Raw genomic sequence first — 14,459 nt, forward strand, 5'->3', positions numbered from 1 at the left:
TATGTAAAAAAATAATAATGAAGTATTTTACAATACTGCAATGCTCAGATTATAAAAGATATGACTGAAATTCCTCATTATCCGGGTCATCTTAAGTTTGCTGTATTAAACAAAAATCCTTACCTTGAAAATTTTTATGGTTTTAATTTTTCCAGTGTGTCTTACATGGGGGCCTTTGCAGAGGTCAATTAGTGGACCGCACCTATAATGAAATATTTCAGACATGCCCAGGTAACAGTTTCAGCTTTACGGATCATTCATTACAAACTGTGTTTTCATGTTTAAAGTGAAGGATCTCACTTATTTATACATCTTCGGTCGATTTTTAATTTGGGGACAACTTAAAATAAAATTAATTTTTAATTTAGGATAAAGAGGCAATTTATCTAGACTTAGATCCCAGTATTCCCTTCTCTGCTCAAATTCAAAAGTTACAAGGCTCCTAGGTAGCTTAGTTGGTTAAGCAACTGCCTTCGTCTCAGGTCATGATTCCGGAGTCCAGCTATGGAGTCCTGCATCTGGCTCCCAGCTCCACAGGGAGTCAGCTTCTCCCTCTGACCTTCTCCCCTTTCACTCTCTCTCTCTCACTATCTCTCAAATAAGTAAATACAATTTTTTAAAAAAAATTCAAAAGTTACATAATCTTCTGAAAGTAACTGTACACAAAGACCCCACTTTTCAATGTCATATCCCAAGGCTCTTAAAAACCTTCCACTTTCATAAAATCAAAAAGTCATTCCCCTGCTCTATACTAACTTTCAAAACCAAAATTACCTGCAATTTATACAAAATGCACTAACTTGATACCTCACTCTAAAAATAAACTTCACCAAACCCACAGAAGGTACCCCAACAAGAGTGAACCATGATGCAGACTCTGGGCTCTCTGTGACTGTGACGTGTCCATCATATGAAGGTCCATCACTTGTAACCAATGTGTCAGTTTGTGGGGGGTGTTGAGAGTGGGTGAGGCTGTGCATGTGTGAGGGAGGGGTACAGGAGAAATTGCTGTGCCTTCTCCATTTTGCTGTGGACCTAAACCTGTTCTTAAAAGTCAGGTCTGGGGTGCCCGGGTGGCTCAGTCAATGAAGCCTCTGCCTTCCGCTCAGGTCATGATCCGAGGGTCCTGGGATTGAGCCCTGCATCAGGCTCCCTGCTCAGCGGGGAATCTGCTTTTCCCTCCCTCCCTCCCTCTGCTCCTCTCCCCTGCATGTGTGTGCACTCTCTCTCCGTCTCTCTCAAATAAATAAATAAAACCTTTTAAAAAAAATCAGAACTTTCTTACACTGTTGGTGGGAATGCAAGTTGGTACAGCCACTTTGGAAAACAGTGTGGCAATTTTTTAAGAAATTAAAAATAGAGCTTCCCTATGACCCTGAATGGCACTACTGGGTATTCACCCCAAAGATACAGATGTAGTGAAAAGAAGGGCCATCTGTACCCCAATGTTCATAGTAGCAATGGCCACGGTCGCCAAACTGTGGAAAGAACCACCCTTCAACGGACGAATGGATAAGGAAGATGTGGTCCATATACACTATGGAGTATTATGCCTCCATCAGAAAGGATGAATACCCAACTTTTGTAGTAACATGGACGGGACTGGAAGAGATTATGCTGAATGAAATAAGTCAAGCAGAGAGAGTCAATTATCATATGGTTTCACTTATTTGTGGAGCATAACAAATAGCATGGAGGACAAGGGGAGTTAGTGAGGAGAAGGGAGTTGGGGGAAATTGGAAGGGGAGGTGAACCATGAGAGACTATGGACTCTGAAAAACAATCTGAGGGTTTTGGGGGAGGCGGGGGATGGGTGAGTCTGGTGGTGGGTATTAAGAAGGGCACGTATTGCATGGAGCACTGGGTGTGGGGCATAAACAGTGAATTTTGGAACACTGAAAAAAAATTAAATTAACTTACATTTTAAAAAAAGAAAATTTGAGGAAATATATAAAAGAAAAAAATCAGGGCTGTTTAAAAGTAAATAAATAAATTTCAAGAGTGTCCTATTTGTTTTTAGGGCCTCTGGCATTATGACAAAATGCTTACTTGTCTTTTGGTTTACTAAAACGGAACACTGACTAACAGTGCAATTCTCAGGCCAAAGTTTAAAAGTGGTGTCAGAGATGACACCACTATTAAAACAAGGTGGTAGGTATTAGGGAGGGCACGTATTGCATGGAGCACTGGGTGTGGTGCAAAAACAATGAATACTGTTAAGCTGAAAAGAAATTAAAAAAAAAAACAAAAACAAAAAAAAACCCACTTGGTGGCGCTCCTGGGTAGCTCAGTTAGTTAACTGTCAGACTCCTGATTTTGGCTCGCAGGGCCGAGCAATCAAGCCCGGCATCATGTGCTGGGCATGGAACCTACTTAAGATCCTCTCTCGGGGTGCCTGGGTGGCTCAGTGGGTTAAGCCGCTGCCTTCGGCTCAGGTCATGATCCCAGGTCCTGGGTTCGAGCCCCACATTGGGCTTACTGCTCAGCAGGGAGCCTGCTTCCTCCTCTCTCTCTGCCTGCCTCTCTGCTTACCTGTGATTTCTCTCTGTCAAATAAATAAATAAAATCTTTAAAAAAAAAAAAAATCCTCTCTCTCCCTCTGTCCCCTCCTCACTGGCGGCAAATGCCCTCTCTCTCTCTTTCAAAAACAAAACACAACAAACAAACAAAAAAAGGCACCTAATACTGTTGCTGGGAGTTCACTTGTACCTCTAACAAACAAGGACCCCCAAACCTTAATAAGCAGACTTTTTTCCCAAGAACAGAAACATTTAAAATACAAATGACACAGTATTTATACATCTGTATAACAGTCAGAGGGGAGGTCCTTAAAAATCAATTAATTTAAGGAAAATTTAATAAAGAAAGTGAGTTGTTCCTTAACTACTGTAACCAATTTTAAATATTTTTAAAGTTCACTGCTTAAAAGGTTAAAAATAACAATGAATACATAGAGGGACTGGTTTATTCACCAAAATGAAACAAGCTTTAAAGATGAAAATATCATTTCTTTGAATGACCAGGCTGTATTGTTCTCTGCCCAAAATGGAAGTAGTAAACCAACACTCAGAGGAATGGAAGGAATGCCTAATTAGCACGAAAGACTTCAATACTCTAATCTTTAAATAACCCTATAGAAAGAAAAGCAAAAATTCCAAAAAAAAAATCCAAAAATTAAACTGGCAGAATAAGAAGTGCCAGTGTTGACCTAAGTAAGGCTCAAAGAAATAACCAAAAAGGCTCAAGTATTAGAAGCCAGAATTTTAAAACAGCATATCTTTTCTATTTCTTCGTGTATCTTTAAGCTTTAAAATGCATATTCTAACATTAATTTGAATTACAGGTAATGAATAATAAAACCTTATCAGGTCATTGGAGAATGGAAAAAATAAGGCAAGCAGGTATCTATCCTGTTTCAATGTCAAAGGACAGTGAGTTCATATTATAATGCAAGAAATGCCCTGTGCATAGCTTTGCTTAGAGGCGAGATGACTTGACTTACAGCACAATTAATCCCCAGAACCATAAACACTTGACTGTGGAAAGTAAATGCCCTTAGGATAGCTGTGATTTCAATTACATAGACATCAGATCTTCTTCCTTTTTTTTTTAATCATTTTTTTTATTTATTTTCAGCATAATAGTATCATTGTTTTTGTACCACACCCAGTGCTCCATGCAATCCGCGCCCTCTCTAATACCCACCACCTGGTCCCCCCAACCTCGCACCCCCCCACCTCTTCAAACCCTTCAGATTGTTTTTCAGAGTCCATAGTCTCTCATTGTTCACCTCCCCTTCCAATTTCCCCCAACTCCCTTCCCCTAACTCCCCATGTCCTCCATGCTATTTGTTGTGCTCCACAAATAAGTGAAACCATATGATAATGATATCAGATCTTCTAAGATGGGACCATGAAGGTCACAGAAGCAGCCAGCCGGCCAGAGCACACAGACATGGAGGACAGCAATTACCTGACAGGGAGCTTTTAAAAAATGCATGAATAAAAAAGGGGCTCAGAGGTTAAAGGAACAGAACTAAGTCATGTGGTACTGACTTCACTCGCCTCTTCCTACTATTTGATTTGCCTTTGGTTCCCGGAAACACATTGTCTTTCATTATGTTTCATCACGAACATCCGGCTAATGCAGGAAAGTTAATGCTCTTGGACTCCAGAAAACGGGGAGTGTGGTGAGAGGCAGAAAAATCACTGTGGAATAAAGATGGCCTCAACAACTCTCACTGCCACATTAATAAAAATATGGGAGGACAAAACAAAATTCCCTTCCTTAACAGCCCCCACTAAAATGTAAGGCACTGGGCAAACACAGTCTCACCCATGGGGGGAAAGGTGCGATCACCTCTAACGTCCAGGAAACAAAAATTCAGGGTTTAGCAACAGCCTGATAAATACAAACGAAGAGGGAGTAATTTCCCTTTGCAGATAACATTTTGGAGTCCCAAACCCAAGTAGTACATCAACCACGAGAATTTACAAATACACCATCCACCCGAAGACCAACTGCTTCTAACTTCTCACACCTTCAAGCTTACCACGAGCAATGCTTAAAATTGACCCACACTTTACCTATAAACTGTCGTAGTTGGCGTGTTCACTTTCTCATTTAGGATGCGGCACTTAAATTGATTGTACTACAAAGAAAAACATATTTGCATATTATTATGTAAAATATTTAAGTGGGAAGAAAAACTTACTTTCTTCAACAGACACTGAATGGCTGTCTACTGTGTTCTAGCTGCTGAGACCCAGGAAATACCATGAGCTCACAGCTGAGAGCAGTAGTGTCCAAACCAGGAGCCACGAGCCCGAGTGGCTACAGGGCACTCGCAACGGAACCAGTCTGAAATGAGATGAGCTTAAGCGCGAAACACAAGGGATTTCTTACCGTGAAAGACAGGATGTAAAATAACTTATTAAGTACTTTGATGTCGGTCACAGACTGAAGTGATATTTTTGATATAGTGGGTTAAAAATGTTATAAAAATTAATCCCACCATTCTTTTGCTGTTAGAATGTGGCTACCAGAAAATTTAAGATTACATATGTGGCTCAGATTTGTAGATCACATTACATTTTCATTTTTAAAAATTTTTTACTTAAATTCAATTAGCCAACATATATAGTATATCATTATCACATTATATTTTTATTGAACAGCACTGTTCTAGAAGATTCTGATTTTTTTCATCTCATTTCCAAAATGTATTTCTTTTAAGTTTTTATTTAAATTTCAGTTAGTAGTTTCAGGTGTACAATATAGTGACTCATCACTTCCATACATCACCTGGTGTTCATCACAGGTGCCCCCCCGCTTAACCCCCATCACCTATTTCACCCATCCCCCCACCCACCTCCCCTCTGGTAACCATCAATTTGTTCTCTGTAGTTAAGAGTGTTTCTTGGGTTACCTCTCTCTCTCTCTCTCTCTTTTATTTTCCCTTTGCTCATTTGTTTAGTTTCTTAAATTCCACATATGAGTGAAATCATTCATTTGTCTTTCTCTGACTTATTTAGCCAATCCATGTCTTCCTAGGAAACATTCCATTCTTTTTATGGGTGAATAATACTCCATTGTAGATTTATAAACCACATCTTCTTTATCTGTTCATCAGCTGATGGATACTTGGGTTGTTTCCATATTTTGGCTATTGTAAATAGTGGTGCTTTAAACACTGGGATGTATGTATCCCTCTGAATTAGTATTTTTGTGTTCTTTGGGTAAACACGTAGTAGTGTGATTGCTGGATCCTAAGGTAGTTCTAGTTTTAATTTTCTGAGGAACCCACATACTGCTTCCCAGAGTGGCTGCGTCAGTTTGCATTCCCACCAACAGGACAACAGGGATCCCCTTTCATCCTTGCCAACACTTTCTATTTCTTGTGTTGTTGATTTTAGCTATTCTGATAGGTGTGAGGTGATACCTCATTGGAGTTTTGATTTGTATTTCCCTGGTGATGAGTTATGATGAGCATCTTTTCATGTGTCTATTGGCCATCTGGATGTCTTCTTTGGAAAAATGTCTATCCATGTCTTTTGCCCATTTTTAATCAGATTACTCTTTTTTGGGGTGCTGTTTGATAAGTTCTTTATATATTTTGTATATTAACTTTCTATCAGATATGTTATTTGCAAATATCTTCTCCCATTCAATAGGCTGCCTTTTATTTTGTTGATTGTTTCCATTGTCATACGGAGCTTTTTATTTTGATGTAGTCTCAATAGTTTATTTTTGCTCTTATATCCCTTACCTCAGGAGAGATAGGTAGAAAGAAGCTGTTACAGCCTCTGTCAAAAAGAATACTGCCGGGACGCCTGGGTGGCTCAGTTGGTTAAGCAGCTGCCTTCGGCTCAGGTCATGATCCCAGCGTCCTGGGATCGAGTCCCACATCGGGCTCCTTGCTTGGCAGCGAGCCTGCTTCTCCCTCTGCCTCTGCCTGCCACTCTGTCTGCCTGTGCTCACTCTCGCTTCTCTCTCTATGACAAATAAATAAATAAAATCTTTAAAAAAAAAAAAAAGAATACTGCCTGCGCTCTCCAGGATTTTTATGGTTTTAGGTCTCGCATTCAGGTTAGAAGATTCCAATTTTAACAACATAAAATAAATAAAACTCTGAGGACACGGCTGTTCTATTGCATAAAACGAAAACAAAGTTTATAGAAAATGATCCTATCATTACATTAAAAACTCAGCAGACACTTTTCCTTTCTTTCCTGCTTTCATCACTACGACCTTTGTGCCAGGTACTTTTTATTAAATGACTATTTAAAGGGGATAACTGTTGAGAGAAAAAAATAGATTTGTATGATTTAACTTTTATGAAACATGAGTATGTTTCATACTTGTATGTTTAAATCAAATCACTTTTCTTCACAGACATTTAAGTTTAGTCCTTAAGAGTAGCTGCAAAAAGGCAACCCACAGAATAGGAGAAAATAATTACAAATCATGTATTTGATACAGGATTAATATCCAGAATATATAAAGAACTCCTATAATTCAACAACAAAAAACAAACAACCCAATTATAAAGTGGGCAAAGGACTGGAGTGGACATTTCCCCAAATAAGACACACAACTGGCCAACAGGTCTATGAAAATATGCTTAACATGACTCCTCATCCAAGAAACGCAAATCAACAGCACAATGAGATACCACCTCACACCCATTAGGATGGCTACTACCAACAAAACAGCGAGGATGTGGAGAAATTGGAACACTTGGGCACCACTGATGGGAATGTAAAATGATGCAGCTCCTGTGGCGGACATTCTGGCAGTTGGCAGAGAATTTCCGTATGATCCAGCAGCTTCTGGGTATAGACCCCAAAGAACTGAAAGTATGGGCTAAAACAGATATTTGCACAGCCATGTTCACAGAGACACTTTTCACAATAGTCAAAAGGTGGAAACAACCCAAGTGTCCACCAACAGATGAATGAATGAACAAAAAATGCTGTCGATACATACGACGGAGTATTATTCAGCCTTCAAAAGGAAGGAAATTCTGACCTAGGCTACAACATGGACGAACCTTGAGGACATAACGCTAGTGAAAGAAGGAGGTCACAAAAGGACAAATATTATATGATTCCACTTATACATTCTTAGGGTAGTCAAATCTATAGAAGCAGAAAAAGGGGAGTTCGTGTTTATTAGGCGTGGGGTTCCAGGTGGAAAAGAGAAAAAAGCTCTGTAGATGGATGGTGGTCATGGTTGCACAATATGAATGTACTTAAAAATGGTTAATGTAATAAATTTTTCTAGTGTGCACATTTTGACACACGCACACACACACACACACACACAAGAAGCTGCAACTTTACCTAGCCCAAACCTATATCTTAATTCCAGCCCACAGAACTAATAGTCTTACATATTCAAATCACGTGCTTTCTCTGATATGATTTCAAAAATAAAACCAGGGGGCGCCTGGATGGCTCAGTTGGTTAAGCATCCGGCTCTCGATTTCAGCTACGGTCATGATCTCGGGGCTGTGAGACTGAGTCCCCTGTCAGGCTCCAGTCTGGGCTGGGTGCCGAGCCTGCTGAAGATTCTCTCCCTGTGCCTCTGCCTCTCTCCAACCCCATCCCCCACCCCTGCTCACATGTGTGCACACACCCTCTCTCTCTCTCTCTCAAAAATAAATAAATAAAAATTAAATTAGATGAGGAATATATTTACATACGTTGGTCAAAATAATATAAAGAGAAAGCAGAAGTGGCATTGAATTTAGCAGTCAGAATATTAATAACACCCAAAATTGATCTCATTTATAAACACACACGTGAAAATTATTCAGCTGGTCCTCCACCTACATATATCTGCATTAAAATGTTCCAGGGGCGCCTGGGTGCCTCAGTGGGTTAAGCCTCTGCTTTGGCTCAGGTCATTATCTCAGGGTCCTGGGATCGAGCCCCACATTGGGCTCTCTGCTCAGCAGGGAGCCTGCTTCCCCCTCTCTCTCTGCTTACCTGTCTGCCTGCTTGTGATAGCTCTCTCTCTGTGTCAAATAAATAAATAAAATCTTAAAAAAAAAATAAAATGAAATGTTTGGGACTCAGTAGGGACATATCACATTGGGTGACTAGGGACCACCTCACGGTAGGCTGCCAAACTGTCTGGAACAAGGTGGCAAGCAACACTCAATTATCTGTTAAAAAAAAAAAAAAAGCTGTCTGTGTCAACTAATCATTTTTAATATTCCTGGCAAAAGGTTTTCTTATTCTAAAGAGTTTCCTGAAATCACCTTAAACATTTCGAGGAGCACTTCCTTGTTGACTTCCAGTCTTTCGAAAGGCTGCTTTTCTTTGATGATGGTCTTACAGATATCCTCCAAGGCTGACAGTTCCGTGCTGGACACCGCCCTAAAAAGAAGAGCAAGGGAGGGTCAACACAGATTTCTCAGACGTCCTGCGATGTCCTTTCTGTGGACTGTTGCCACTTAGCAACACACTGTCTGCACTGAGGAATTCTGTGTTTTACTGCACCAGGCCTTCAGAGAGTTAGACGTCCACAGGCACGAAAGATCTACTCATTGCTCAAAGAAGAATCCTGAGGGAGGCCTCCGGCAGAGGAAATGATTTGCCCGCAGTTCTCTGCAATTTGAAAAGCCCAGTTAGGATCCTCCTGGGTTAGAGTGCAAGCTCCTTTGAGGCCTGTTTTTCATGCGGTCTAGCTTGTACTTCATGCATCGACACTTTTGTTCAAAAAAGCTGTAGTAAGTAGTGCCCACAAATCCCCGCCTTCAGTGACTACAGAATCAGGGCTGGGGACAGATCTGTGGGTGTGAGCTGCAGTGTCCAGTCTGGCACTCGCAGGGAATGGGCCTCTGGGAGCCAGAGGCTGACCCCCTTCACCTGTTCCCTGGTTTACTCTCACTCCCCTTCACCCACGCCGGCTTCCTTGCCTTTCCTCAAACAAGCCAGGCATAGGCCCACACCAGGGAGGTTCCAGAGGCCTAGAATGTTCTTCCCCCAAATGTCCATAAATACACCACCCCCCCCCCCACGAGCCTCAGAACTTGCTCCCTTCCTCCGTCTGGGTCCCTGCTTCAGCACCACTTTCCCCCTTCTTGACCACGTGTCACGGCACACACCTCCCCCTACCCAGCTTCTTTTCCTCCCTACCACTCATCACCACCTGAGAGTAGATGGCTGTTAGTTTGTTTCTCGTGTAAGCTAACCAGACTGTGAGCTCCACGGGAACAGACTAATCTGTTCCCTGCTGCATTACCAGCACCAAGCACAGAGCACAAGATAGGCGGTCCGAAAATCTTGTTGAATGAGTACTGGGTGCTCAGTGCGGTGGTGAAAGTTAAGGACAAAATGTACCAAAGTCATCCAGCAAGAGACATCATGGGTCTAAATGAGGCAGAAGTACGAAGGAAGAGGGGAGGGTGGGAGAACTATTTAGGAGATAGAACTGGAAGAACTGGATTGAGGGAGGGACAGAAATGGGAAGGCCCTAGGGTTTCACCTTTGGCATCTAGTCCTTAAGAGCCATGGGGATACAGCTGGTGGGCTGGGGCTGGGCCTGTGGCTAGTGATTTCAAGCACAGACCTACTGAAGGTGAGGCCTCTGTGTCTACTCTGCCTGGTACTTATCTGAGCGAGATGTCTGGCCAAAGTGGGTAGCACCCTTCATTATCATGGAGCGGAAACTGAACAGACCGCTCTCTGGGGATTACATTTGGGATTCTGTTCTTAAGTTAGTACCAGGCTCTGGCAGGTCTCATGTGAGATAAATGGTATATCACTTCCTTCTGGGGAGAAGAAAGAAAGTTGGAGAAGCTGCTCTGGAATCTACACTCATAAAAAAATAATTTTCCAACATACCCAGTCTATACTCAAGTTACAGAACATAGACACATTCACTAAATTAATATGTAACCATGATACACGCATGCCAAACTCATAAAAAAATAATTTTCCAACATACCCAGTCTATACTCAAGTTACAGAACATAGACACATTCACTAAATTAATATGTAACCATGATACACGCATGCCTTCAGAAGTGACTCTGCAGTGGTGTTACCTGTCTCCAATGAACATGTCATAATAAAATCCATTTTCAATGGGTGGACCATAGCACAGGTGGCCTCCATAGTAGAGCTCCATGGCCTCCCCAAGGACGTGAGCACTGGAGTGCCAGTACACCTGCAGGGAACACAGAGGCCAGTAGCTATTGCAATGACGGCATGGAAAACTGTCAGTCCCATCACACAAGGAGGCAAGTGGATCCCCTTTAAGGGGACAAATGCCAAGACACAGAGCAACATCAGTCTGAAAAGAAACACTTCAATGGGGGCATCTGGGTGGCTCAGTCAGTGAAGCGACTGCCTTTGGCTCAGGTCACGATCCCAGAGTGCTGGGATCGAGCCCCACATTGGGCTCCCTGCTCAGTGGGGCTCTTGCTTCTCCCTCTCCCTCTGCTGCTCTGCCTGCTTGTGCTCTTGCCAAATAAGTAAAGAAAAATCTTAAAAAAAAAAAAGAAAAGAAAAAGAAACGCTTTAATGCCCCTGTTGAAGAGAACACTTTCTGAGAGCTCCTGGCAATTACACTAGGGCCACAAGCTGGGTTCTAGTGTGAACTGCTGTCCTGAGTCGCAGCTGTAAGCACAGGTCTGAAACCACTTCTGGGTGTCTTCACTCGCAGAGTGGTCGTGAAAGCCTCCACCACCCGCTTGGGACGCTGAGCAGAGTAGCCACCCAGTGTGGAGTTCAGCCCAGTGTGGAGGGAAGCAAGGAGTGACAGACACCAGTTTCCTTCCTTTCCTGTCCAGGGACAGCCTCTAAGCTGAATGCAGGGGACCAGAGTAGCTTGCATCTACACGGCAGTCTTCACAGGTTGAACGGATTTTGACAAGATTGCTCTGGAGGGAGACAAATGTGGCCTGGGAATGCTGGCTGGCTGCCTGAGAGCCCCAGGCAGCCCACACATGAATTATTTTACCACCGTCCATGGGCTGCTCTACAGGTCTACAAAGTCAGAAAGTTGGGTTTTGAATCTGGTTTTGAATGCCCAAGGAATGGATGGCTTACGGATAAACTAAAGCTAACCGAAGTCATCAAATAGAGGTGCCAAAGAAGCAAGACAGTTGAGTTCCCTGGCAGCCCCTCCTTTCCCTTATTAAATAGGAAACATTACAATGAGAAAGCTGTTTGACAAATAAAATTGATCGAAACGGAGGTAGCTGGCTGCCCGGGCAGGCTACGTGCAATCCCAACCCGCAGCCTTAGGCTGGGGTAGGATCTGCAAACAGCCCCAGAGTGTCAGTCCCTGGGCATAGCCCCTTTGCTCCGGATGGTGCTGGGAGGGCAGAGTAACTGTCAACATGAACATGAAGGGAAGAAAGGGCCAGCAACCACACAAGCCTGGGGCGGAGCTGGGGTGGGGGAGGTGGCTGGGGAGGAGGGAGGCTGAGTTTTACTCTAAATGCAATGAGATGCTGTGAAGGGCTTTAAGCAGAGAAGAAATCATTCAATTTACATTTTGAAACATCATTTGGTAGCAGTACGGGAAGGGACTTTAGGGGAACAGGACAGCAGGTGGGCAGTTTTCCCGGGTTGTGCTAGAATAATGCCATCGTAGACTCTGGGACGGGGTGGCAGTGGATATGGGAGAAGTGGCCAGATTCAAGACACGGCAGGAAAGTAATGGCCTACTAATTAATTCGAGACTGTTGTGGAGGGAGCAGGCAGTGAACACACACAGCCTCCGAGACTCCAGGTTGAACCTCAGGTGTGGCGAGGAGGTGTACCCTGAGATGGCAGACAGGGAAGAAATCCATTCTGGGGCCACAATCAAGGGTTCCACTGTGGCCATGCTGAAGATCCCCGTACGATCTCTCTGGATGGAGCTATCCCACGGGCAACAGTGTACACAAGACTGAGACGTGTCCTGCTACAGACAGAACTGACAGCGGACCGTGAACAGACGGGGCAGCTTGGAATGGGAATCTAAAGACAGAGGGGGCCATGACTGAGCATGGAGGAACTCTCCACTCTGCTGGCAGATGAAGGAGAAAAAGCCAGCAAAGGAGACTGAGAAGGAATCAAGGGTGGGAATGAAGCCAGGAAAGCAATGGTGGCATGGAGGACCTTAAAAGAAGGGCATGGGTTATTGTCACTTCTGCTGAGAGGATCCAGAGGATTGGCAGGGAGGGGGAAGTGGCCTTTGAAATGGGCAGCGAAGCCCGATTCAAGCCCTGAGGGACTGGAAGAAACTACTACCACCGGTTTCCCTGGGACTTCCCCCAAAGGTTTAAAGCAGAATAATAAACACCTATATATATATATATATTCTTTTACTGGACAATATGCTTACAAAAGGAAATACCATTAGCTATGTTTTTGTTGTGCGTATGTATCAGCTTTATGTGAATATTCTTCATGTCGTTTTTCTATATGAACTTATCTAGAGGGCAGCAAGAGTTTCTTCTGTATGTTACATTATGCTCTAACTAGTCTTACAAATAGAATCATTTTTTACAATATAAAAGGTCTTGAATTTTTCCATAAGGCAAAAAATGCTTTTAAAAAATCATTAATTTCTCATTGTTTCAGATCTGAGTTTTCAAGATTTGCTTTTCTTTTTTTTTTTTTTAAGATTTATTTATTGGACAGAGAGAGATCATAAGCAGGCAGAGAGGCAGGCAGAGAGTGGGGGGAAGCAGGCTCCCTGCCAAGCAGAAAGCCCGATGTGGGACTCGATCACAGGACCCTGAGATCATGACCTGAGACGAAGGCAGAGGCTTTAACCCACTGAGCCACCCAGGAGCCCCTCAAGATTTGCTTTTCTATAGGGTTTCTTTTTCATGGATATGTGCTAAATATTCATAAGCTGCTTTATGTTCAGTATCTTAATATGTCCATAGTAACAGGAAAATAAATTCCCAGAACAACAACAAAAATCTTTGTTACTAAAAGAAGCATCAAGATCTTGGAAAAGTTACTGTGCCATTCTGAGCTTCATCTGTAAAATACGGATTAAAACCTACCTGTGTGCTAGGGTAACCGGGGACTCGAGGGGCCAGGGTCACTCAGTAATTGTTTGGCAAATAAACATTTGGTGAATGTGTTTACCTATTATCATTTGCATCAACAACCACACATATTTATGGAAACCCTACAATCTGATGTCAGATACCATGTTCTGAGCACGGCAAGCAGAGGGGCCTGCTGGCTCGGCACCCTAGAAAGATTTCCCATGATAACAAATGTTTTCTTTTTCATGAGGTCACTGAATACAAGGAGGGAAAACCCCAAAGATGCCCACATCTCCACAGAACATTAAAGCTGGTAGTTCGTCCATCCCCTACCATCCTAGTACCTGGCAGGCTGAAAAAGTTCAAAGAGTCTCAGGAGGGACACCTGCAGATAAACCAAGAGCCAATGTGGGAAGGTCTAAGTAAGGATTTCAAGTGGGATCTGGGCCCTTAGTTGAGGATCAAAACTAACTGCCCTGCCAGCTGTCATGGAGGCTCCTGGTTCCAGCCCCCATTTGACTTCTCCAGAAACTGACACTATCTGAAACCTTTAGTTGTTTGTTTTCTTGTTTACTACCTCCTCCCACTGAATGTAAACTCTTGAAACTCTTGGAAGTAGGAGTCTCCAGGCTTTGTCCACCGCAGCCCTATAGTGCCTATACGTGCCTCCAAGGCCTTAGATGCTAGTCAGCCGACTGAGGGAATTTATAAAATTTTAAAGACTAGGGATGACATCTAAGATCAAGTTAAGAGACAGGTGTTAACAACTCACAAGAAAAATTAAATAACACATATATGCTATGTATTTCTTCTAAAAATTGCTCTTTCTGAATCACTTTTAAATGTGATTTTATTAATATTGTATTATTTAGCTATTGATTATACCTCACATGTTTTAAAAGGAAAAGTAATAATAATATGCTTCTTATAAGTTTGGGTTAATAAATCA

At 42.6% G+C, this 14,459-nt stretch overlaps 1 protein-coding gene across 2 annotated transcripts in view; it reads right to left on the bottom strand.

The window, feature by feature from the left end:
- Positions 1-14,459, bottom strand: part of TARS3 (threonyl-tRNA synthetase 3) — a 59,743-nt gene that overhangs the window by 35,611 nt on the left and 9,673 nt on the right. For both annotated transcript variants that reach the window (XM_047737805.1, XM_047737804.1), the window contains 4 exons: positions 10,559-10,680; positions 8,768-8,885; positions 4,587-4,651; positions 124-202 (listed from right to left, as the gene is read on the bottom strand). In XM_047737805.1, the coding sequence (XP_047593761.1) occupies positions 124-202; positions 4,587-4,651; positions 8,768-8,885; positions 10,559-10,680 (384 nt within the window). The remainder of the gene's footprint in view (positions 1-123; positions 203-4,586; positions 4,652-8,767; positions 8,886-10,558; positions 10,681-14,459) is intronic.

Source organism: Lutra lutra, chromosome 7 (genome assembly GCF_902655055.1).
Source record: "Lutra lutra chromosome 7, mLutLut1.2, whole genome shotgun sequence".
Classification (NCBI taxonomy): domain Eukaryota; kingdom Metazoa; phylum Chordata; class Mammalia; order Carnivora; family Mustelidae; genus Lutra; species Lutra lutra.